At 41.6% G+C, this 24,362-nt stretch overlaps 2 protein-coding genes across 5 annotated transcripts; both read left to right on the forward strand.

Moving 5' to 3' along the window:
- Positions 1-10,623: 10,623 nt before the first annotated feature.
- On the forward strand, positions 10,624-17,377 carry LOC111859785 (T-cell leukemia homeobox protein 3-like). The gene is made up of 5 exons (XM_023842782.2): positions 10,624-10,749; positions 10,840-11,313; positions 14,197-14,434; positions 15,539-15,751; positions 15,882-17,377. Exons 1-4 carry the CDS (start codon positions 10,644-10,646, stop codon positions 15,747-15,749), a joined length of 1,029 nt encoding a protein of 342 aa, XP_023698550.1. The 5' UTR covers positions 10,624-10,643; the 3' UTR covers positions 15,750-15,751; positions 15,882-17,377.
- A 1,415-nt stretch (positions 17,378-18,792) lies between these two features.
- Positions 18,793-24,043, forward strand: LOC111859786 (organic solute transporter subunit alpha-like). Of its 4 annotated transcripts, none has more exons than XR_002841894.2 (8): positions 18,793-19,391; positions 19,629-19,783; positions 19,863-19,936; positions 20,874-21,032; positions 21,777-21,946; positions 22,123-22,269; positions 22,925-23,030; positions 23,719-23,858. XR_002841894.2 is itself a non-coding variant. In XM_023842784.2 (8 exons), the coding sequence occupies exons 1-8, from the start codon at positions 19,322-19,324 to the stop codon at positions 23,762-23,764; spliced, it is 936 nt and encodes a 311-aa protein (XP_023698552.2). In that variant the 5' UTR covers positions 18,793-19,321; the 3' UTR covers positions 23,765-24,043. The 4 variants fall into 4 exon arrangements, 2 of the variants coding, with proteins under 2 accessions (XP_023698552.2, XP_023698551.2); XR_002841893.2 differs by having other exon boundaries at positions 23,652-23,791; XM_023842784.2 differs by having other exon boundaries at positions 21,835-21,946; positions 23,652-24,043.
- Positions 24,044-24,362: the final 319 nt, after the last annotated feature.

The following is a 24,362-nucleotide window of genomic DNA, read 5'->3' on the forward strand; positions in this document are numbered from 1 at the left end:
ATGGAGCATCCCTGCCTTTTTTCCATGTGGTGAAATAGAAATCTCATAATGCACATGCTGAAGGTTCATCCATCCTGAGAAAAGGGAAGACGTCACTACTGAGACACATCTAACCTGCCCTGCCTCATCCCCTCACTCGTTCTCTGACTCATTCTCTCAACCTTTTCCTCTTTGATTGTCGTCTCCCCCTCACTCAGTGTTTGGTTCTCCTCCTCTGCCTCCCTTGCTTATTTTGGCTCTCTATCCTTCTCTTACTCACTTCTTCCTATACCTCTTTTTCTCCCTTGTTCTTGTCCTAACCCCCTGCTCATTCCCTCATACCTCTTTGCATACAGTAGTTTGGTGTTTCCCTCTTCAGCTTCTTAGATCTTCATTGACAATATCACACGCTTTAGCAAGTATCGCATGAGCATGTCAGAAAGACAGGTGATTTTTAACAAGTTCAGTGGGCAGCATTGTAGTCTCACACCTCCAGGATCAGCGGGTCATATCCCACACATTTTTCTGGTCCCCACAAAGGCAAGCGCAATTTTATAAAAATTTGTGAATGCAATCAAAAACTAAAAATGACAAAAATCTTTTTGTTTTGTTACTTATGATTAAGGCTTGGGCTGGGTAGGGGATAAAGTTCTCCTTGACAGGATTAGGGTTTTCTTCATAGAAATGAATGGGTAGTCCCCACAAACATATGAGTACAGGTCTGTGTCTGTGTGTATGCATCTGTGTGTGTATATGTGTGTGTGTGTGTGTGTGTGTACCCTGTGAATGGCTGTCTTCCCACCCAGGTTACCCCCTGTCTCATGCTCTGATTTTCCTGGGAAAGGTTCCCAGCTCACCAGGACCCAGCACTGAATAAGCATGGAGGGGAAATGGATGGCTGCTTGAAATATTTAAATAGCGCGACAAGCCTCAGACAAAAGACACCATAACCAACACAAAAATATTACATAATGTTTTGGATCAAAACCACTATGTTGCCATGTTCTAGTCTTCTGCTGGTGGTAATGATTACTGCATGTAATACAAGTCAGTTAAATACTCAGGTTTCAAACAGAGATCGCAATTTCTCTGTCCACCCCGTTCAGCCAACAAGAGACAGCCGGCCAGTCCTGACCTCCTTTAGTTTTAGCCATTTACTATGGTTTCATTTTTTTATTTATTTTTTTGCTAAACATATTTTACCAAGGAGGTGGCACGGTGGTGCAGTTGCTAGCACACACACCTCTGGGACCAGGGTTCGAGTATCCACCATGGCTCCATGTGTGTGGCATTTGCATGGTTACCCTGTGTTGTCGTGGGGTTTCCTCCTGGTTCTCTGGTTTCCCCCCACAGTCCAAAAACATGCTGAGGCTAATTGGAATTACTAAATTGCCCATAGGTGTGTGAGTGTGCCCTGTGATGGATTGGCACCCTATCCTGGGTTGTTCCCTGCCTTACACCCACAGCCTCTGGGATAGGCTCCGCCCCCTGTGACCCTGAATAGGATATGCAGTTGCAGGATGGATGGATATTCTATCAACAGGTAGCATTGTAGCATGACTAAACACAGTAGAGAATCACAGCACCTCTTTTTCTGGTCACCTAGCCATTGCGTATAAAGCTTTGCATTGTAGTGTGAAACATGGCAGCAATTTATGCATTTAAACACATATCTTCAGTATGGCGGGAGAACCACCGCAAACGGGGGAGGACCCACCTGGTTCACACTAAATATGCATGAATTGCAGTCAAACAGCAAATTACTAAGGTTATTACTAGGGCTTAACCACATGGGGCAGCTTGGTGACCTCAGGAAACGACTCGTTAACCGAGCGGGACTCGGGTTTAGCTTGGAGCTCCCAGTGTCGGATAGCTTAACCTGATTTTATTCAGAAGTATAAAATACTGCGGAATAGAGATAAATGGGTCTGATGAGTGACAGGAAGCAGAACGGCGGCCTGATCGCGCTCCTGTGCATGTGCGGTGACATGTGACTAACACGACCACACATGTGTCTCTGCCCCCCCCCCCTTCCCCGCTTACTTTCTCCATCTGTTCTGCTTCCACCACCAGCCCTCAACCCTGATACGAAATCAAACCTGGTCATAGGTCTTTTGTGAGCGATTCGACACAGCCTCTAGATTCCCTCATCAGATGCCAAATGAATTAAAAAACACAAACTTGCTAATGAGCAATTAGGGAACTGTAACAATCGCAAATCCACAGAGCAAAAGTATCCGGATGATCTCTGCGGCTGCAGCCAATATTTGTACTTCGACTCTATTTCCTTCTAGCCGCTCCCTGCTGTATGGATATTCCCACGCTCCGTTTACTCTTTGTCTTTCCATACGAATGTAAGGATGTGCACATGATAAGTGGTAAAAGATCTTCTCCCCCACCCTCCCCCCCCCCCCCCCACTTAAATTGCCTCCAAATGTTGCGGGTTTGGGATTCTTTCCTATCTTGTTGAGGGACTGCGTCACTTCTAGAAGGAGCACAATCGAATAATCTTTTCTCTTCAGGGGGATTAGCCCCTCTCGGCGGCACCAGACGGTGTGTGAAATATGGACACCATCTTTCAAATGCACACATGATTAGGCTTGAAACCCTGACACCAAGCGACAGGATGTTGCTCCTTGCTGCACACGCACACACACACACACACACACACACCTCCACGAGTCTTATACTATCGTCATACAGTTGGTCCTTTTTCAATGAAGGTCTCCATGCTTGTACTCATGTATTACGTTGAAATAGCATCTCAATCTATGCTTTCATAGGAATTTTCAAACCAGAGATCCAATTCGCCAACCTCGTTCTCTATTTATTGTGTCGATAGCCCTCCGCATGCTAGAGATCACCCCCCATTCCCTCATAATTGAAGTCTCCCTTTCAAAGAGTGGGTCTCCGTGCCTTTATATATGAAGCGCTTTGTCCATTGTATGGAACAAAACATACTGTTGAATACATGTGTGCGGTTTCTTTGAGTTTTTCAGTGGTACGGCGCCTTGTCCCCGACTACGGTCTCTACCATCGACTCATGGAGGGGGGGCCAGCAGGTGTGAAACAGTGTAGTCAAATTATTAATGAGCCAGAGAAGACAAACATCTTTGTAAAAGAGAGAAGAGACAGCTAACCAGTGGGAAACATGCAGTAGATGGAGGGAGAGATGGATGAGAGTGGCATGATGAGCAGACAAGCAAACAATGCTCTCCCAGGCCAGAGGGGCGAAGCGTGGGGCATGTTCATAAGCAGGGATGAATAGGGGGAGTGAGGTCGATGCCATGGGCAGAAGGAAAGGAGGATGGAGAAAGAAGTGTGTCTGTGGGGGTGGGAAGCTTAGTTGCGGCCCTGGGGCAGGGCAGGTGGGACTGGCGGCTACAAAGTCAGCCCCCACCCTGAGGGGCCATCAGGCCCGGTGAAGCAGGGGGCTGGAGTAATTCCACTGCCAAGGAGCAGGACACTATGGCTGGTGGCAGCTGGTGCTTCGCCCCCTCCCCCTCCTCCTCCTGCTCCCCCACTGCTAGGCAGCAGGCTGGGTGAGAAGGTCAAGAGGCAAACCGTTGTACGGACAATGAGAGGGCAGCAACAAGCAGGTTAATCGGCTTTCATTAACTGCCATTAACTCCACTCACAGTAAGGAGGTCAGAGGAGGGATTTCTCATGGCACGCACGCTGCCGGTCGGATTCGCGTGTCTGTCCCCACGCACACATATGTGCGAGGCGGTGGCGGAGCCGGCCGGCACGCAGGCTTAGCGCACGGACGCTGCGCCGAGCACGCTGACCCGCCTGGAGGGGGTTTAGCGCCGCCGCAGCAGTACCGCGTCCACCGCTGACATCGTTTACTCAGAGCTCCCCAGAAGCGTCACGAGCGTCACAGAAAAACATCCGCATACTTCTCCACATAAACCCAGCGCTTTCTATCTACACAGACACTGGCACAACATATATACTGGAAAATACAGCATCACAACGCAGAATCTTCCCTCCCCAGGACTCCTGTATTATAAGAAACATGCAACCAAGAGTAATCTGATATAACGAGGATACTGCTATCGAGCGGTAAACATACGCAGATGTATAATATAAACAGATTAGACGTACAACTGATCTTCATTAATTGTTTTCCTTAATTATTCTCAATTTCTTGTGCGCTTTTAAAAGTCTTTCCGTTACTCATGCTAATGTGGCTCCTGCTTTCTTCCCTCCTAACACACACACGCACGCAGGCACACACACACACACAGACACACACACACCCCAGCATGAAGGGCAGTCAAGCGTTCAACCATCACGCCTAGATAGCTTCCTCTCCGCCAGACCCGTGCCACGCTTTCACTCTCACATGTGTTCTCTTTTCTCCCCATTTATCCAGCCCTTCGATATCTGCCTACAGACGTCCAAGGCAGTGTTTAATTTTTCTGCTTATAAGAAACCTTAAATGGCCTGTGTGTGTATGTCTGTGTATGTGAGTCATGTATATATTACATTGTGGGGGCCAAATGTTCCCACAATGTGATAAAAGCTTGTTATTTTGACGTTGTGGGCACCATTTTTTCTTTTTTTGGTCCCCACAGGGGGAAAGTCAAGCCTTGAATGCAATTGATAAATTAAAAATGTCAAGTCATGCATTTTGTTTGGTTACTTATGGTTAAGGTTAGGGCTGGGTAGGGGTTAAGGTTGTCATTGTTGGGATTAAGGTTTTGCCCATAGAAAACAATGGAAAGTCCCCACAAAGATATCAATACAAACTTGTGTGTGTGCGAGTATGTAACCCTGCTTCTGTCCGACGATAACATAGTGGACCAGAAACCGAAAATACCCTATATTGTGTCAAAATTTGCTAAAGAGTTCTGGACATACAGAAAGGTATGCAAAAAAATATTTCACATTATACACAAGGATCTTGGTTATACTGCAAGTGACAACGTAGCGATAGCACATATAGGATATTATTTTATCGGGGGAGATTTTCACAAACGATCCCGATAAAATGCTTTCACTTTATCTCATGATGGGTATCGGCAGTTAGGCAGCTATACAGACATAAACGGACATCCGAGGAGGGGCTGCATACGAGCCACACGGAAACTGCCCGAGAGACCTAACAGCGAAAACAGAAAGGTCTACTCAGGCACACGGACGGTGTCAAGGACAGCACACATGAAATGAAGATGGACCGTTTCCCATGAAACTTCAGAACTATTACCGATATTAGATCAGACCACGAGCGCAAAGGCTCATGGGAACCCCGCTGCACCAGCATGCAATGGCAACTAACAGGATAACATTGTGTTCATCCAAATGTGTGTGCGTATAAATAATACTGCATACATCCTGCTTGTGCAGAGAACATCAGCCGTATCACAAAGGGTTTCTCTCACCCTCCAGCAGACAATATATCACACGGACGCGTGGCCCCCCTTTTCTGGAAGTTAGTGGTGCCTTGTGGTTGTCCGGCTCGACTCTCCACTCTTTCCCTAAATGAATAAATAGCAGGAGTGCTTTTATAGTGGATATAGTCATTCTGGTGGCCCGGGGAGTGCATTTCATTGAGATTGATGACAAAAAGACTGCTCTCAATGGCCAGGAAAAAAAATGTGTCATCAAAACTCAGAAAACTGCACAGCTGCACATTCAAAGCCTACTGAAGTAATTCCCAAATCAGTTGTGACACGGATCTCTTCCTCGCTGTGTCTTATTTACACACCATGGAATGCTGTTTGTTAATTATTTGATATTTCATACATGCTCGAGATAATATTCTCATGCGCAAGCACATTAAAGCACCAGGAAAAGACGGTCTCACCCATCCAGAGCCGACAACCGCGTGAACGCCTATGCAGCCCACGAATTTTACATGTTTTCGGCCTGGAAACTCCAGATGAAATAAACTACACAATATGTATCCGATTAAAAGAAATTCATTTGAGACCCGAAGAATAAGGATGTAGGACATGGGAATGACAACAGAAATTAGAACTAGACAAATTCAATTATGTTTAAGAGCTTTATATTTTAACCCGCTTAATATTTAATAAGTAGTGCCAAGCGCAGCGAGAAATGAGCGGTAAACTTTCATTAACTATGTTATTTTACCCCGAGGTAATCCGGTCCGCCTGTCATGTAATTGTTCTGTACTTTTTTTTACTCGAATATACGAAAAACACATCCTTTCCCCCCTACTTTGTGTGTGGCCATTTACACACACACACACACACACACACACACACACACACACACACACACACATATATATATATGTGTGTGTGTGTGTGTGAGAGAGAGAGAGAGAGACATTGTGTGTATAGCATATTGTAATAAAAACGCACTACATCCACTTTAAACGCACTATTACTTATCTAAGCCTTTTTATATTGTACCATCACGGGTACTTTAAGGCTTCCTCCGCAACTTATCATTTATTATTCAAAAGCGATGTCAGAAGCTCTCGGAGCTGAATCCGGCTCTTCCTTTAGACGGGATCGGTTAAATTGGTATCAGCAGACGCACGCAATAAAAACTGCGCCCCGGGCTAACACCCGGATCCCATTATGCAGATCAGGTGTTTTTTTCCACCGACAAATCGTTTTCTCTTATTTATTCTATGTATTCTCCCTAGAGAGTTAGGATTTCACGCATTTAATGTATTTGTCCACAGACCCACTCTTGTTTACTGATTCGTCCCGGTTTCCGCAAATAAATGCGCTGCCTTTCACCTTAGCAAAGCAACCTATCATACACTTCGAAAAGGCACTTAATATATTAGATATTACACGTAACAACCTTTGAGAACAATAAAAATCAATCGCTGTTTGTAGTTATACCGCTCAGTATCATATTAAATATCAGACAAGTGTTGTACACTTATATCTTATTGTTTAGCCGAGTCACTTCCCGCTTGTACCCGAAACACAACTCGGGCATAGAATCCAGTTAGGGTAAGGTATTTACGGGAAAACAGGCAATTACTTTGGATTATATACAGAAAATATAAGAAAGTCAGTTTGTCCATATCGCTGGACTACAGCAGGCAGCCAATCTATGCCTCCAACAACCGCTTATCAAACGTAGGCCTGTAGGGTCGTGGGCAGAGAAGTTAGAGGTAATTATAACGTTATAACACGACTTAAGGGAAGTCTAAAGCGATACACGTGAATTAAGCACGTTAAGGTAAATAGCGCTTATTTAGATTATTTAATTCAGGTGTTTGTAATAAAGGATTTATATGAGAGATTAAACGATTACTAGCTCGACTTTAAATCGACCATACTCGATTATCTCTCTTTTAAGACGAATGGCTTCTAGGGGTTTGTCTCACAGTGACAATTGTTTGTGCACAAACTTGGTGAGACTAAGAGCTGAGTCAAAGGCGCGGTTATAAGACCTGGAAGAATTACGGCAAAAACTGATTGTGAAGAAATATTAAACTATGAATAACATGAACCTGAACCTATTGTAGTTCTTGCCACACTAAATGCTTTAAGCCAATTGAGCATGACTGGGCTTAATAACAAAATCTTAATGTCCTTTATGGTAGCCTAGACGGTAAAAAGGAGGGCTTAAGGCTGAGGGAAAGGAGGCAGATTAAGATTTAAGGTGGGTGAGAACAGACTGAGGCTAAGGTAGCGATAGCAGGCTTAGGCTGAGAATAATAAAAGGAGGGACATGAAGACTGTGACTGCCGAGCTACTGGCGGTGTATCACCGTTACAGGTAAAAGGATTCTGGGAAAGTAGCTGAAAAGTGACCTTATCGTCGGAAAATTGAGTGTTTGAGCATAACAGTCAATTTCTTAAAGTATGAATTACTGAAAATCGAAGGATAGTCTTGGCTTCAGCTCTGGATAAGTGCAGGTAATTGAGCGTGACTATCAAGCTAAAATGGATGTAATCCCTTTTGCTCAGCTGACTACAAGTAATGCCTTAAGCCCACTTTGCACGGCAAGGGTCTCTTGAGGTACCGCCGTTCTGTATGTGCATCTGATTGAATTACACCCAGCAGCAGAAAATGTGTTCCAAGCTAGACGGATCTGGTATAATTTTGTGCAGCCCTGTGAAGAGCCACCAGGCACAGATCTTTCTGTATGACAAGAATACCAATAAATAGCTGCATAGCTGTATACATCCACCTGCTCTAGGATAGTTATTCATGGGCTCCGTTTTCATCATATATAGGATGTAATTATACACTTGGATAATTTGAATTGTATTGCTTTCACAATAATATTACAATCCATTTTGTTCTAAAATGTATACCTATTTAAGGCTGTTGTACTGACCAACCGATATTTACGTGACATCACAACATTGCAACTTCGTGTGTGAAGTCTGTTTGCAGATTTAAATTTATGTCGAACACAACCATTGTGTGCTGAGCTCCCATTCTAACTGTGGATAAAACAAGAATCCATAAAACACGTCTATATAAGGCTTTTTCTTTTCTTTTTTAATACCATAGAGCATAAATATGACCAAGCAAAAAAAAATGGTCAGTAAAAAATGACAGGCGTACTGATACACTAGGATTTAAAAGAAAGTCAAATATGAAATAATACATATATTTGAGCATTCACTGCAGATTAACCTTTAAATATAGATGTTTTTATTTTGTTTTAATTTATCTCATATTTATGTTTAGAATATTTATTGTTTGTTTTATTTTTTCATTTTGCATTGTCCACTTCTGATAAATATTTCTAAAGCTATATGTTATCCATTTATGGTGCTACATTTTTCATTCTCGTTGATGATACTTGAAATTTTTTTGACTATTTCGAAAATATTCGTATTTTCTTGTGTTAATCATACTTTTAAAATAATTTCGTTCATTGAGATGCTGAACTAGGTTGTATTAAAGGTATGTTGTCATAACTAATACATATACCGTAATATTAAACATTTTGAAGAATCTGCGATGACTCTAGAGGAAAAAGCGTTGGCCCTAACACAGCACAAGATTAAATTTCAGTTTAAAACACCTCATCTTCCAAAATATGTATGCAGTTAGCATGTTTAATCGTACTGAATCATCCACGAATCAAATGGTATTATATTAAATATTTTCGTACCTAATTATTAATAGTGATTAAAAACGAACGTCGGCTTGTAGAATGTGTAGGCTGTCATTGATGTGCGGAGGGTTTAAACTGGCTGCGCGTGCGGCGTGTTGTCCTGGCGGCAGACCCGGTGATGGAGCCAGTTACAGGCTCTGTTTCATTCCGGCGCTCCAGGTTGTGAGTTTACGGGTTTTGAGCATCGTTTAATTTCCCACATCCTGTTGCCTATAGGGTGTATCCGGAAGCTTTTATATAAGCTTTTACGTCAAGATTGTAAATAGCCCACTTCTTCATGGGTGTCATAACATGAAAGAATAATTAGCAACAATTAGACATGATATTAAAAATAAATAACCAGTTTATAAATGAACATGTATTAAACTATATAATGAGGCTAATGAAAAAGATTCTTTGAAAAAAATAGCGACCAAAAAAAGTACCCAGATTATTTTAATGAGACTTTTGGCGTAGTCATTGTATTACTTAATTTAAACTGTAGATTAATTAATTTGTCAATTTTATGATTTTCTTTTAAAATCATATGGAAAAATACACGTTTTTGGCCTGCTCCTTTTTTGCGGGTTTTACAGTGTACTTAAAATTCTATCCCCGCAACCAGAATCTAGCAATGGTATGTGCTACTGACCTTTATCCAGTTCCGTACCACGTCCCAGATTATTGATAACTAAATCACAACGCGTTATTTAGAGGTGTCTCTTTGCAAGAAAATAAATGCAAAAGGAATGAAATCTTTACATGCGCATAGGCGTTAACGATGATTTCTTTACGGGCAGTATTAGTGCAGAACCCCCAGACTGTCATATCGAGACTCTCATCACAATGTATAAAACTAAACAATGAAATCAATAAAATGAGTATGAAAGAGAATCCTTGCTATTAACAAGCTATCTTCAACCCTCTAAATGAAGGTTTAAAATGCTGTTAATTTTTAAAGCATATTCGTTTACATTTATAAAATACATACACATTAGTGTGTAAATTTTGATTTAAAAATTTGTGGTGAGTCAAACGCTGTTGTGGATTAGTTCCATGTGACCAGAATGTTCCTGGTCCAAACACGACAGTGTTCCCTCTTATAGATGATAGACTTATAGATTTAGGAAATATTCACTTGGGAAAACAGTTTTAAACCAGTTTTTATAAACGAAACGTGCTTAATCTAGGATGAAGGAAATTGACACATATTTTGTTATATCGTTGTATAGTATTACAAAATATTAATCTCTTTTAGTCATGCAAAGAAGAAATTCCTGAAATTTGTCTACTATAGAAACCGATTCCTATTATCAGAAAGACGATAGTTATACTAAAACAAAAAAAAATGCACTACACTGCGTCCAGATTAAGTATGTTTTAATAAATCCACTTTGGTGTCGGCTGTTAAATTATACTGAAATGCTCATTAAGATAACAGTTGGCTTTACACAAATCCTTGGTTAAATGGCAACCAGTCACATGAAGGTTTTTTTGTCGACCAATGGGAACACAGTATCATGATTTGTTCCAGGGAGGGGTAATACGGGATCCGTCCCGCAAAAGTGGGATCATCTCGCCAAACTTTCACTGGCCTCCCCGAACTGCAGATGGATGATTCCGCGGGAGGCTCAAGGGAGGGAGTCCGGAAGACATTTGGTTCGATAATTTGCAGAACGACAAAGCACCAGGAACCAAGAAACGGAATTTTAAGTGGTAGATGTTGTTTTCTGAATTCCCCTTAAGTGGTCCTACAGGCACCCATTCAATTTGACTCCTCTATTCTGGTATTGTGTCGATTTTCAGGAAGAGCAGATAGAAGACTGGAAGTGGGAATGGAGAAGGATCCTAGCAATGCCCCTAATCGTCACGGCCCGGTTCCCCAGACTGTCCAGCACGAACCCATTAGCTTCGGAATCGACCAGATCCTCAGTGGTTCGGATCAAGATAGTTCTCACCAAAACGGCCCTCGGAGCGATTTGGATACTAGCAGTCGCACCGGTGGCGGAAGGTACCGCATTGGCAGCCCCGCTGGCGGGAGCGCGGCACCTCACCCCGCGCTATCCGGCGCCTTTTCCGGACTCACCGCACCTTTCGAGGAATCAGGACCGTACAGCGTGAGTCTGACCCTGGCTCCTGGTGGTGTGATTCGGGTACCTGCACACAGACCTCTAACTGCCGCTGTTCCGCCGCCCATGGCCAGCGCCATGCCTGGTTTCGGAAGTGTCAGTTTCCCGTGGATGGAGGCCAGTCGCAGGTTCGCCAAGGACAGGTTCACAGGTAAATACATTTATACTGGTATTGATAATGAAACCAGCAAGAAAGGAGAATAAGAAGACTGCTGAATTTAAGTGCAGTTAACCAACTTTTAAAGTATTGCATATTTTCGTCTGTGTGTGTCTTGGTAAGAATATCGATTTCTACGGCATGAATACTGAATGTTTTGAATATGTAAGCGATGCAAAATATTTCCAACACAAATTACTGCTCATTTAACAGTTTGTTGTTGTTCTTTTACAGTAAATACTTCCCACTAAAAGTGCGCGGGAAAACTTTGACAAAAAAATAAATTGCGTTTTAACGTGCATGATTAAGTCTGGTAAACTATTTCTATGTAAAGCCGTATCTAAGCAATTTATAGGCCTAAGTACACAATGAAAATACGGAATATTTCGAAATTATTGTTTTACATAGATCTGTGCTATACATCGCAGACAGCAGTAGCAAATGTAATAGAAGAAATAATAATACAGCAAAATACATTTCTCAAAGCAACTAACAGCCTCATGTCGAATGACTATCGTAATACACGAAACACGCATTGTAACTAATTTTGTAGCAAATATTCAGCAGTTTTAATAGATGTTTGTTACTTAATGCTTCTTAACACCTGAACTTTAATTTTAATTATAATAACTTGGACTGTAAATTACGAAAAACAAATAACCTATTTTCTTTAACACATCAACAAATCAAAGAAAACACAAAGCATTAACAATCTGCTATAATAACGTAATGTTACAATATAGATAAACAAATGACACATTTAAAAAACTGGTGTTCTGATGATACAAAACAGGCAACATCGGAAACAAACAAAACTGCTTTTAAAAAGAAAACCTTGAGCAACGATATTTATTACAGCATTGATTGCTACATGTAACAACATGTGGCAAGTTATTGCGCTGACATTATTGGATAGTTACCCTCTCGCTGATCTACTGAAGGCCAAAAGTCAATAAGACGATGGATTTACTTCGTCTCTTACGACTACAAATGATTTTAGAATTTAAACCAGTAGTCAGGACACCTGTTTCCGAATAACGCATTCAGATTCACACACTCAAACGAGTACAGCTTGATATTTTTCTCGCTAGATGCGTTGTATTTTAAAATGTCGTTTTTAGATTACCCGACATTGAGAAATATTTCCCTTAAAACTATTCCTGAACTACACTTTCAAACAATTTTCTCGGTTGAAATACATATAGCATAAAAATACAAAAAAAATATATACCTTTTTTTGCATGATTAACGTATTAATTGACATCACTTTCAGAATTTTTAATTAGTTTCCAACCTAAAATGGATAATTCAGGGCACGACGTTTGGCAGTAATTATGTAAAATGAGCCGCTGATAAAATACTTAGATACATCATTGTCGTATCATTTGCATAGCATGGGCCTATAAGGTTCTGAAAATCCTTTTCTTTGTTTTCCCGGATGATTTTTTTGAGTTTCAGCATATATCTCAATTATTATTTTTTTTATCAGTAAGGGCAAATTGCATATTCAAAATACTGATATCTATGGATATCACATAATGAATTCGTTCTTGGGTATTTTTCCGTCGTTTAACCGAATATCTATATTAAAAACATCATAAAATGTCTAAAGACATTAATATAATAGCTTTCAATTCGGTTAACAATGGACGAAAAATGAGACGTCTAATTCTTTTAAAACGTATGAATAACATAAAAGTCGCATGCCACATAAGCAATTGAAACGAAAACTGACGATTTTGTTAGCTTTGTTAGCAGAATTATATTTAACTAAAATTAATTAAGTCATTATTAACTGGATTTAGATTTTTGTTAGACATGTTCGAAGGCAATTTAGGAAAAAAATCGGCGATTTGATTTCATTTACAGCTGTTAGGAAAAATCCTTGCTTTATGATATTGATGTTTTTTTTTGTTAAATCACCTCAGTTAAACTTCAAATTTCTCGTAATACACACACACAAACACAAACTTTTCACGTCCTAGAACATGATATAGTATGGTTTTCCAAATAAATAGCTTATTTACCGGGGAAAATACACTGCGATGTGGACAATCCTGATGTCCAGTCTTACTGTATCAGTTCAAGTACCATTGAAGCTTGGCATCAGAATCAGAACTTTACTTTGTGAAATACACCTACATGTACTATGGATTTGTCTTGGCAGTATGGGTAAATACTCTCAAAGACAACACAAAACATACATTTTAAAAAGGAATAAATAAAAGATGTAAAAATATAAGCAAAAATATGACTTAGACTTGACTTTATTGAAATAAACAACGCTTAAGAGAATAATTTCAAGTTTATTTTTATTACAAGATATATATGGTGTATTGAATATGAGGAAAACAAAAAAAAAACACTGACCCACAGTAGATTAACTGCATTTCCAAAGGGTGCCATATTGAAATTATGTTCAGGCAAACGTCTGGGTACCCATGGTGATATATGCATTAAATAATCTGACACATTTTGAAATGATTAGCTTTAGTGTTTAAACGTGCGCAATGTATATAAAATCCACACAGCCGTTAAAACTGGTGCAAGTGATGCATTTAATTATTTACCTGTCTGAGGTGAGTTAAGTGCTAGGAATTCTAGGTGGTTTGAATGATTTACTTTTTTGTAATCCTAAAGTCCAGTCATCACTTATGCTCGCAGCATGCAGGACACCCTCTGGGTGGATATTCAGGCAGTGCGGAGATTCCGGGTAACTTTAATGGAATTCCCTGTGGGAGAGTTCCTGACCTCCCAAATCAGACACCTGGTCACTGTTGCAGGAGACCCCCTGAGTCTGAATTACTGAATAACCACTGGAGGTCTTACACACACCTCTCTATTACCCCATCCCGCCCCCGTACACCCATTCTCCAGCAACACTGACCCCTTTCAGCGTGTCTCGGCGGATCGGCCACCCGTACCAGAACCGCACGCCGCCCAAGCGCAAGAAGCCGCGCACGTCATTCTCGCGCGTGCAGATCTGCGAGCTGGAGAAGCGCTTCCACCGGCAGAAGTACTTGGCGAGTGCCGAACGGGCCGCCCTCGCCAAGACCCTCAAGATGACCGACGCCCAGGTGAAGACCTGGTTCCAGAATCGCAGAACCAAGTGGAGGTAAGACAGCTGACACGAACCTGAAGTGAGAAGGTGTCGCACTCGCACCAAAACAAAACAAACCTCGGGCGTTAATGGAAGCTTCACGTCGACTGCAACACTGTTGCTCATCTCAACATCTTTATTAGGCCATTCGTCGGGAAACCAGAATATCACAAACGAAACTAGCACTATGATTACATGTGGGATACCACTTGCATTTAATCCAGCAGTATTTAATGCACGGGGATGTTTAATCTGAGCACAACAATTTTATGAGTAATACTGAGTAGTAGCATAACAGAGTGTGATTATCCATATGTTCAGTTTGCAACACTTCTGCATTCATCACTACTTAAGTAATCCTTTTTTTGGTATCACCATATGTATAGCATATTTTCTGAATACATCTACCCCATTTTCTGGGGTGGAAATACAAGCAGTTTGCACTAATAATAACCGATTTAGCCTTAATAACATATGACTCATATTGTTGTGATGGCTGTGCGGGGGTGTACGTGTATTTCTTCTGCATGATGTGTGCTCCGTATGTTTGTCCCCAACCACAGTGCTCACTGGAAAGGAAAGTAAAGCTGGCCTGAAGCTCTAATGTATCTGCCTTTCTGGAGGCGCGCCAGCTGGGCTCGCTGCCGTCCACAGTGCCTTTGCCCGCAAAACTGTTCTGTTTGTGCATATAGCAACCCGATGTTGGCAGCAGAAATATGATTAAGTGCCTTAGTGGCTGTTACTGTTGCTCACCGTTACTATGGTGATGGCGGCCATCTTTCCTATTGACATCAAGCCAGTGTGACTTAATGAGCAATCCACACATTTTAAAACCGTGATGTAATCGACAAACATAGAACTGCTGGAAAACTGTCCACTTTCAATCAAATCACTGGATAAAACCCTCTACAGATATTAGCATTCAACCATATTAGTAGAAAATGTGCCAGCCAAAGGCCTCAATGGGTCAAATCAATGTCTCTGTTATTCATCCAGACCCTAAGCTTCTTTTTTATGACATTCATGCTCCTGTCTTTAACTCTTCCACTGTGCCTGTTTTTAGCAAGGGTCTGACTGACTCTCCGACTGTCCTCTCCCCACTTGTAACCCCGTTGCCAGGCGACAGACGGCAGAGGAGCGGGAGGCGGAGAGGCAGCAGGCCAATCGGCTGATGGTCCAGCTGCAGCATGACGTCTTTCAGAAGTCCCTGGGCGACTCCATGCCCCCTGACCCTCTCTGCATCCACAACTCCTCCCTCTTCGCCCTGCAGAACCTGCAGCCTTGGGCTGACGAAGGGGGCAAGCTGGGTGGTGTCACCACATTAGTGTGAAGGTAGGGGCACCTGTTTTCTGACTTTCCATTTGGATAACTGATTCCTCATTGACTGCCCTTACAAAAAAAACACCATCAGTGTTCCTGCTGATGCCTTACCTTATTCCACGGTTTGACTTGTTTTCTACAGCAGGTTTCTTTAATCAGACAACTTCGACTCCTGGGAAGAAAACAGCAACCCAGAGGCACAAAGTGGCAGTGCTGGAGACAATGTGCAGGGGTGGTAATGGATGCACATGCCTTTAGGAAGACCAATAAGAGGAAGTATTTGAAGAGTACCTTAAAGAAGAGCCAATGAGGAGACATAATGGAGAGACACCCAACTGACAAAAGCCAGTAAGAAACAGTATTCAAGGGGAGCATTTTACAACAGGCAATGATTACGCGGCATTGGAAAAGGACCACTTTAAACAGAAACTGATTTAAATAACTGCTGTATAAGGGCAGTTTTCACTTTTTTATTAAAATGCACTTTTACATAAAAATCCTGTAAATATGCTGACCAGTAATGTAACAATGTGTGAAAGGGAATGCTGGTCCTGTGTACTTAGATGTTTGTATAACATGTATCATAACTTGCATTTACAATTTGCAAAATGTCAAAGGACCGTTTTACTTCCAGAGAGAATTTGGTTACAACTAAATGCATTTTGATTAAGGCATCATGTGGATGATCTGGTGCATTTGATGCAGACTGAAGCTATATTTGCCTCTTCCTGAAGAGTGAAACCATGCGTGATGAACCACTGCCTAATGGATAGGAGACTTCAGTCTTGTTGTATGATAGAGCTATTTGGAAGCTCTGAATTGATACTGACACATTGACACATAAAATTGCCATGTGACAAAGTTCCCTTTTAAAATAGGGACAATGGCAATTAAACGCCATTGGTTATTCGTTTGCTTTATAAATGTCTCCATAAATTGCTAGTTTTATCTATGTATCTGTTGGTAGCAACAAAAAAATCCACGAAATACAGATTTTTGGAGGAAGGAACAGGGGTTAAATTGGGCACGCTCATGGTGAATTAGACAAGATAGGAGCACAGTTTACTCTAACACTTAAACAAGCACCTGCTTGAATCCATTGCTTCCAATCTATCTCTCTCTAACAAACCGCAAACTTTCTTTGTACAGTTATCGTATGATAACAGGTGCTTGGTGCTGCCTATTCCCTGTCCCCGAAACCTCGACGAAATCCCACATTTCTGTAAATTTCTATAAATATTTGAAATGCATTTGCTCCCAAAGAAGAGACATTGAAACTCCTTTATTATACATGAAAGCCAACAGCGGTATGAGTGAAGAAACCTCAACTTGTACCCAAGGGAATAGGAACTGGGCCTAAAGCATAGAGGATAAAAATGGCGGGAACAATCAGCAATAGAGACATCCGTTTATTGATTGACATTGGAGATTATCTAACGCATCAAAATAAAATCAGTCCTAAAATAAAGTCAGACTGTTAGAGCCAGCTAAAGAACAGACAGGACTAGTGAAGAATAACAAGGTAAACATCCGCCAGGTTGGATCTGAGCTAAATTGGGGTTCCTATTACAATAAAGTGTACTATTATTTGTATTTGACATATATGTAGATAATAATAAACGTATGTTCACTTTGTCATATGGTGTCATCGCGTTGCATTTCAGATGCTCTTGGTCCGTTGTGAAAGTGGAATGAGAAAAATACGATGAACGAAAGCGCACAAAAGACCGCTGTGCTTGCAGAAGTTACAGTGGACCAAAGAGAAAGTAACACTGAAACAGAGAACACATTAACGACAATCTAGAACTCCATACCTGCACGCCAACTACTCAGCTCCAAACTGCTGGACATCACAGTTGACTGGGGTTTGAAGCTTCATTTCTCAGAGCATAGTAGGTGGCGGGTCACAGCTGCCGTTTAATTAATGGTGAGGCAGCAGAGCATTCCTGATACACTGCTGGCATGCTATGTTAGATGTTCTCCTCATGGGCTTCTCTTGCTTTTAAAATGCAAGCAATTTAAATTCTTACTGAGCAGATTAATTCAGAGGCTGATATGCGGTTTAAGTCGAGGGTTAACGATCTACGTAATGCTTTGTTCATATTTTTCACCGTTTTGTTGACAAAGTTCAAAATAACCTGACCTTGAACAGAGCTGAACAGTTCTGCAATCGATAGAATCAAATCATAACACTGTGGCCCATACTTTTGTGAAGGGTACGACCACAATCAGCTTAAATATATTAATTAGTATATTGTTTCTTAATAACCCATGCAAGACTCTTTAGAGAAATGGGTTTTATTTTAATGGTTTAGTTGTTCTGTTTGGAAAGCGGCATTTTTTTTTTTTGTTGCATTTATTCACTATAAATGTGAATGCAGGCTGAAGGCAGAAACTTTTCCTTGGGTACTGACTTCTTGAAATGTCTGTGTAAAATAAAACTGCAGAAAAAGTATCCATAGGCCTACATACAAAGGCAGACACAACTGGCATAATGCTTTGGAACGCATTACAGTATCACGGCTTATAAACAATGGATGTATCCAAATAATTTAATGTTAGGGGATTTTCAGTAGTTCAGAAATGACTGGAGAAATAAAATTTATTCCTTCTGTTATTCATGTGTTTTGAATCAACACACATACTGTTATATACTAAGAAGTTCATAATAACACGTTCTGCTTATTGGATTGTAGGTAATTTTTAAAATTTATTTTGAATAAACAAACTGATAAACAAGTAATTTAACTGGGTAGTGGAAAGGATAGAGTTCAAGGTGTATTTCGTTGACGTTAACACATAATTTAAGTGAACCAAATTCTTCCTTGTAACGGCCAAACCTAAGATGAAACCAATGTATGAATGTATTCTCTATTAATTATTAATATGTAATAACAAATATGCACGTACGAGGGTATTCAGTAAACAAACACCCTGTACTCTGAAGATACAATTATTATGGCAACAGTCTTACATCGCCATCTGTTGGTAAGTTGCAATAATGACCCTTAGTAATAGTTAAAAAGACTGCGTTTTTCCATCAAAAAAAAAAACTCACGGGGTTTTAGTAAACTGTGTAGGCCTATTGTCATCACCGGGTTATATTAGGCCAACAGTTATTTAAAAATAACCAGAATAAATATTTTTTTAACAGGTGGAGACTGTGGCTGGATGTTCATGAAACTGTACGTACCGATTGAATATTTTGTTAAAAAGGCTTAACGGCGAACATATCGGCAATTAAAAGTAACTTAGTGGCAAAATAAACGAGGACTGAATAAATAAAAGTCGCTTACTTGCATGAAAACGTGAGAATATGCCAACAGCATATTCGTGAAACAAACATTTAAACGTTTATTTGAATAAGATAATCCCGAAACCTCCGTTGCCGATTACGGCTAAACACTGAGCAGACTCCGGCTCGTAGCTGGCCATTTTTGATAGCAGACCGACTCAACAAAACTTTTATAAAAGGATGCATTCGAGTCTAACATAAAGCGTAAACTGAATACGTTTCTACCGGGAATCAATTCAACTTACCCAGAAATACATAATACATAATAAATACATCACTGCTGTTCAATGGAGAGGAACTTAAGCCAAGTATTAAAATGCCTGGACGAAGCTCCGACTTCCGAAGAGTTTCTTTACAGTAAGTTAATCTTTCCTTATTACTTTTCTTATTGTAACATGGAATGAAGTTGTGTTGTCGTACCTGAGTTTGCAAAATATTAGCATTTAATAGCGATATACGCAGTGCTGCATCGTAAACTGCATAATGCACCGGAGGATGATAGGAGTCCTCTCTTCAGATTACCTTCTCAGGATATCATGTGTCTGATTCAAACACGTGGACACACCGCTTATTTTCTTATAATCCAATATTTAGGTATGGATCCGTCCACCTGTTTCACGTACTCTGTTCTGACGCTGATGACGTTAGTGGGAAGCCTTATGTACTTGGAGGAGACCGTGTACATAACCAGGAAAATTACGTCATCCTGCAAGAGAACCGCTTACATCTGGGTTACTGGCGCTCCACCTGTAAGGAGGTTATTTTATTGCGTTATGTTTTGCTCTTCCCTGCAATTCTGCTAAGATTATCTGAAGCAAAATTTTCCAGGTGATTGCCGCCACGTCGTGCGTTGGCCTGTGGGTTCCTCGCTCGTCCATGTTTACAGACTTCACTGCTTCCATGTAAGTCAAAGAATCTGTTCATCTTGGCGATTTAATCAGCTGGGTTGTGTTGAAAAAAAAATAACGCAGCTTTAAAATTCAGCTCCACTTACAATGTAATTTTAGGATGTTAATGTATTTTTTTCTTAGAAGTAATTTAATAAATGTATTTTTGAAAGAATTTGAGAGTGTATTTTTAAGCCGTGGAGTGGTTCAGTCATTGAAATAGTTTGATCAATTCAACTCGTAAACTGTGATAAGCTTGATGTCTCCGGTTTGGTTCCTCTTTCAGTTGATGTAAGTTGTTGATTGTTGTAGTCAGTACAATAATTTGTTGCTTAACGACAGGGGTACGTTCTGACAGTTGATTTCATCATAGAGTGTACTTATACAAACCTAGATGGTACAGCCTACTACACACCTAGACTGTACGGTATAACGTAAATAAATTAAAAGTACAGTAAATACATCAACCAGTAACATAGTTGTTTATGATCAGTGTATTGTATGCGCGATACTTTTACACAACTGGCAGAGCGGTGTAGGTTTGTTTACACCAGTAACACCGCTAACACGTGAGTAATGCGTTGCACGCTGACATTATGACGACTATGACGTCTCTAGGTGATAGGAATTTCTCAGCTCCATTATAACTTTATGGGGTCATGTCGTGCATGCCCGTCATTGACTGAAATGCCGTTATGCCGCACGTGACTGTATATCTTCTTCTGATCTGCAGCTGGGGGGGGGGTTATGCTGCCTGTCCAGTCACACTTAGATCGCTTGGGTTGCTTGGCTGCAGGAGAGGTCCTTCACATATGTGCATAGTGACTGGCTCTCTAATGCAGTGATTCTCAATCTGCTTCTTGGGGACCCACAGACAGCTGGAGCTGGGAGGGAGCAAAAACGTGGGCAGCACTGCTATAATGGTACACAATCTGCTCCCCCTCTCCCTCAGCTATTTAAGCATCTCCCTGCACAAGTTCCTGGTGATGATGCTGGAGGAGTTCGGTGGGGAAGAGGCGCTGGTGCGCCGGCTGCAGGACAAGCCCCTGAAGACCAGCACCGGGCCCTGCTGCTGCTGCTGCCTCTGCCTGCCGCCGCTGCCCGTCAGCAGGTCATGGCGCTGATTAGGCACCTCACCGGGTGGTTGCATACCATCCCCTTAGGACATCAAGGGACACAGACCAAAATGGGGCCAGCAGCATTTCATGTAACCTATACGGTTTTGGTTGTTTATCGAGATACATACCCAGGTGTCTTCTAATGAATTTTGATCAAACACAGGTGTAGTATAGTTTGGAACCGTATCTGTCTGTACTTTTGTATGGTGTATATTGTTAAGGACAAGAACCAGTCCTTAAACCAGTCCTCAGGGACCCCCAGACAGTTCACATTTTTGCCCCCCCTTCCCAATGCCCAACACTCCTGTACCATGTATACAGGGTTCTTGATTGGCTGGGAGCTTGGAGGGAGCAATAATGTGGAGGTTGCAGGGGTCCTGGAGTCTTTCACAGGCAGCAGAAGGAAGAAGGCAGGGCTACATCCTGGCTAGGAGGCCGGACCATTGCAGGGCATATGCATATACATACTGGCCCATGCAGTCATCGATAATGGGCAATTTCGAGATGCCAGTCAGCCTAACCGGACCCTTTCATGAGCTTGTAAACTGAATATTGCTGGTTCATGACTCAAGAGGAGCTGTGTAGTGCCCTTGAACAAGGAACTGGATGAAATATCCAGCCATACACGTATCATCTTAGTAATTTTCAAGATTAGGGGTACAACAACAGCTTACCCTCTATAATCCAAACAAGCAAAGGTTCATTAAACCTAAATAGCTTTCTGTATACCATCACAGTGAAAGTCCTGAGCTTTGGCATCAAGGCCACGACTTGAGGTTCACTGTGTCTAATCAGGACGAGCCTGACCATCCTGAAGTGGGGGACCTTGCAGGCTGCTCTTCTCAGGCCAACGCTCATGTTTTTCGCCACTGTCCTCTGGAGCAACGGCACGTATCAGCAAGGCAAGGCGAGTCCACTTTACAACCATAATGCCCAAATAAGACAATCCCATTTTACACGGAAGTTCTATCCATCTAACTGTACGACAGGGATTATTGTCACGTCTTAGTTCCGTAAAGTTATGAGTTGATACTGAAGTGTTTCTGACGGCAGTGAGGCTGAGATCTGCTCTTGCACCTTTAGATGGAGGTGAAGGAGGCGTTCCTATGGATCACTTTGCTGTCTGTGGCTGCTTTCCTGCTCTCGCTGTGGCTCCTAGGAATCATGTTTGCCCAGGCCAAGTTAGACCTCTCAAAGTGCAACATTGTTCCAAAGTTTGCCCTGAACCAGGTAAACCTCCTTGTCTGACCTTCACTCTGTCCTGCGCTCCTCTGCTGAAGAGTGGTTGTTATCCCCTTTGGGTCATGTGATGTGGGACTCCAGCGGCATGTGACCTTTTGTTGCCCGATATAACTCTCTAGTGGGAACATCATGTGCTTTTAATTAATCACTATGAATCCTCCTTGTGATCCATCATATAATATGTGGGGAGGCCTCATTTCCCCTCCACACCTTTAGCTATATATGCTGTGCTGTTTGCTATCTGCACCTTGCTGTTAGACTCAGTCCCATATGGTCTTCGTTCATAGACATATGTCACCTGCCGCATCCTGACCCATTTTAAACTCCCTCCCTCCCTGACACTTTGGGATGCGTGACATGTTGTCGGATGATGTTGTGTAGCTCTTGCTCCTATATTACTTAGACTCGTAACCAGGCGTTCGTCGCAAGCTCAGCCAGATCGCACTTACGCCTGGTTGACTCCTTGGTTGACTGGTTGACTCCTTGGTTGACTGGTTGACTGGTTGACTCCTTGGCAGCAGATGTCTTTGTGATGTGCTGTTTACCTCATTTGTACGTCCCTTTGGACAAAAGGGCCTGCATTGTGAAAGTAAAGGAAATGCCACTTCAGCAGATCCTGCCGTCCTTCTTGGTTTCCTTTCAGTGCGTGGTGGTTCTTAGCCAGGCTCAGAGTGGCATCGTGGACGTGCTGGTCAGCACTGGAACCATTTCTTGTGTACCTCCTTTCTCCGCCCGTGCCAGAGGAACATGTGAGTTCGTCCTCTTCCTCTACAAAGCTTGAATCAGAATCGCTGTATTTTGCCAAGTATGTTACACGTATGAGCAATTTGCCTGGGTGCATGCACACGTGATTGACATGTAACATATCACAAACTGGACAAGTACAGATTATTTACATATATTTAAGGAAACTAAAGGCTATGTAAAAGATAAAAAAAATAAAAATAAAAGAATATAATGAGTGGAGGAAATAAACATTTTATATAATTCATTATATAATCATATTTTATGTAAGTGCAGTATGTGAATGTGTACTTCTGAGGAACAGATAGAATCTGTTATTTACAGTATGTTACAGGGTCGCATGTCCTTTATGCAAATAAGCAACAGTGCATTATGGAAAAGAGAACAATGTGGTTCTTTCAAGTACAGAGTGTCTGCCACTGTTATTGAGTGCCGCTCAGTTGTTTTTTGTTGTGGTGCTTGTTTACTGGCGAATAGCCAGGCTCAGTAATGGTAGGAATTAGTATAATTTTTAGGCATATTCTTAGTAAAATCATACTCTTTCCCAGACTGCTCAGATTCATATACACTTAGGGGGGCTTCTATGTTTACAGAAGAAAATGTCGTCTTCCCCTCTGTGTCCACAGTCATGGACCAACAGCTGCTGGTGGTAGAGATGTTCATAGTCATATTCGTGGCCCGTTTCTACTACAGATGGGAACACAGCGGCAGTGATGCCGAGAATCCAGGTCCTTGCTAAGGAGCGCGACCACGGGGACTGGAACACGCTAGAAAGAAATGTTCTCAAGCGGCCGCTTATCAGTCCAGTGCAGTAGGTTTAAATACTACTGTGGTATCACCTGTCTTTTTACTCTGGACAAGAAGATCTGCTGACTGCCAGAGCTGTTGTCAATGGACCATGTTCAGAAGTAACATGAATGAACCTGCAGCAGCCCAGAAGGTATAGAACAGGGGTCTTCAACACTGGTCCCGGAGAGCTACTGTTCAGTAGGTTTGCTATCCTACCTGGTTTCTGATGAGCCACAGCTGCTCTCAGGAACATACCAGGAACAGCTGTGGCTCACCAGAGGCCAGGTAGGATAGCAAACCTACTGAATAGTCGCTCTCCAGGACCAGAGTTGGAGACCCCTGCTATAGAAGATCACAGATCACCTTCTTCTGTGAGACTTAAATATGGGGAGAAATAAAACAACTAATGAATATATTATATACTGAAGACATTTTTGTCTTTAGGGAGAAAATGTGGTTATTTGCAAATACTAGGTTGTGGTACAGAATGTTGTAATACTTTGATACTTAATTTGAGGAATATAATAAATATGTAGCTATAAAAATAA

Source organism: Paramormyrops kingsleyae, chromosome 10 (assembly GCF_048594095.1).
Source record: "Paramormyrops kingsleyae isolate MSU_618 chromosome 10, PKINGS_0.4, whole genome shotgun sequence".
Lineage (NCBI taxonomy): Eukaryota > Metazoa > Chordata > Actinopteri > Osteoglossiformes > Mormyridae > Paramormyrops > Paramormyrops kingsleyae.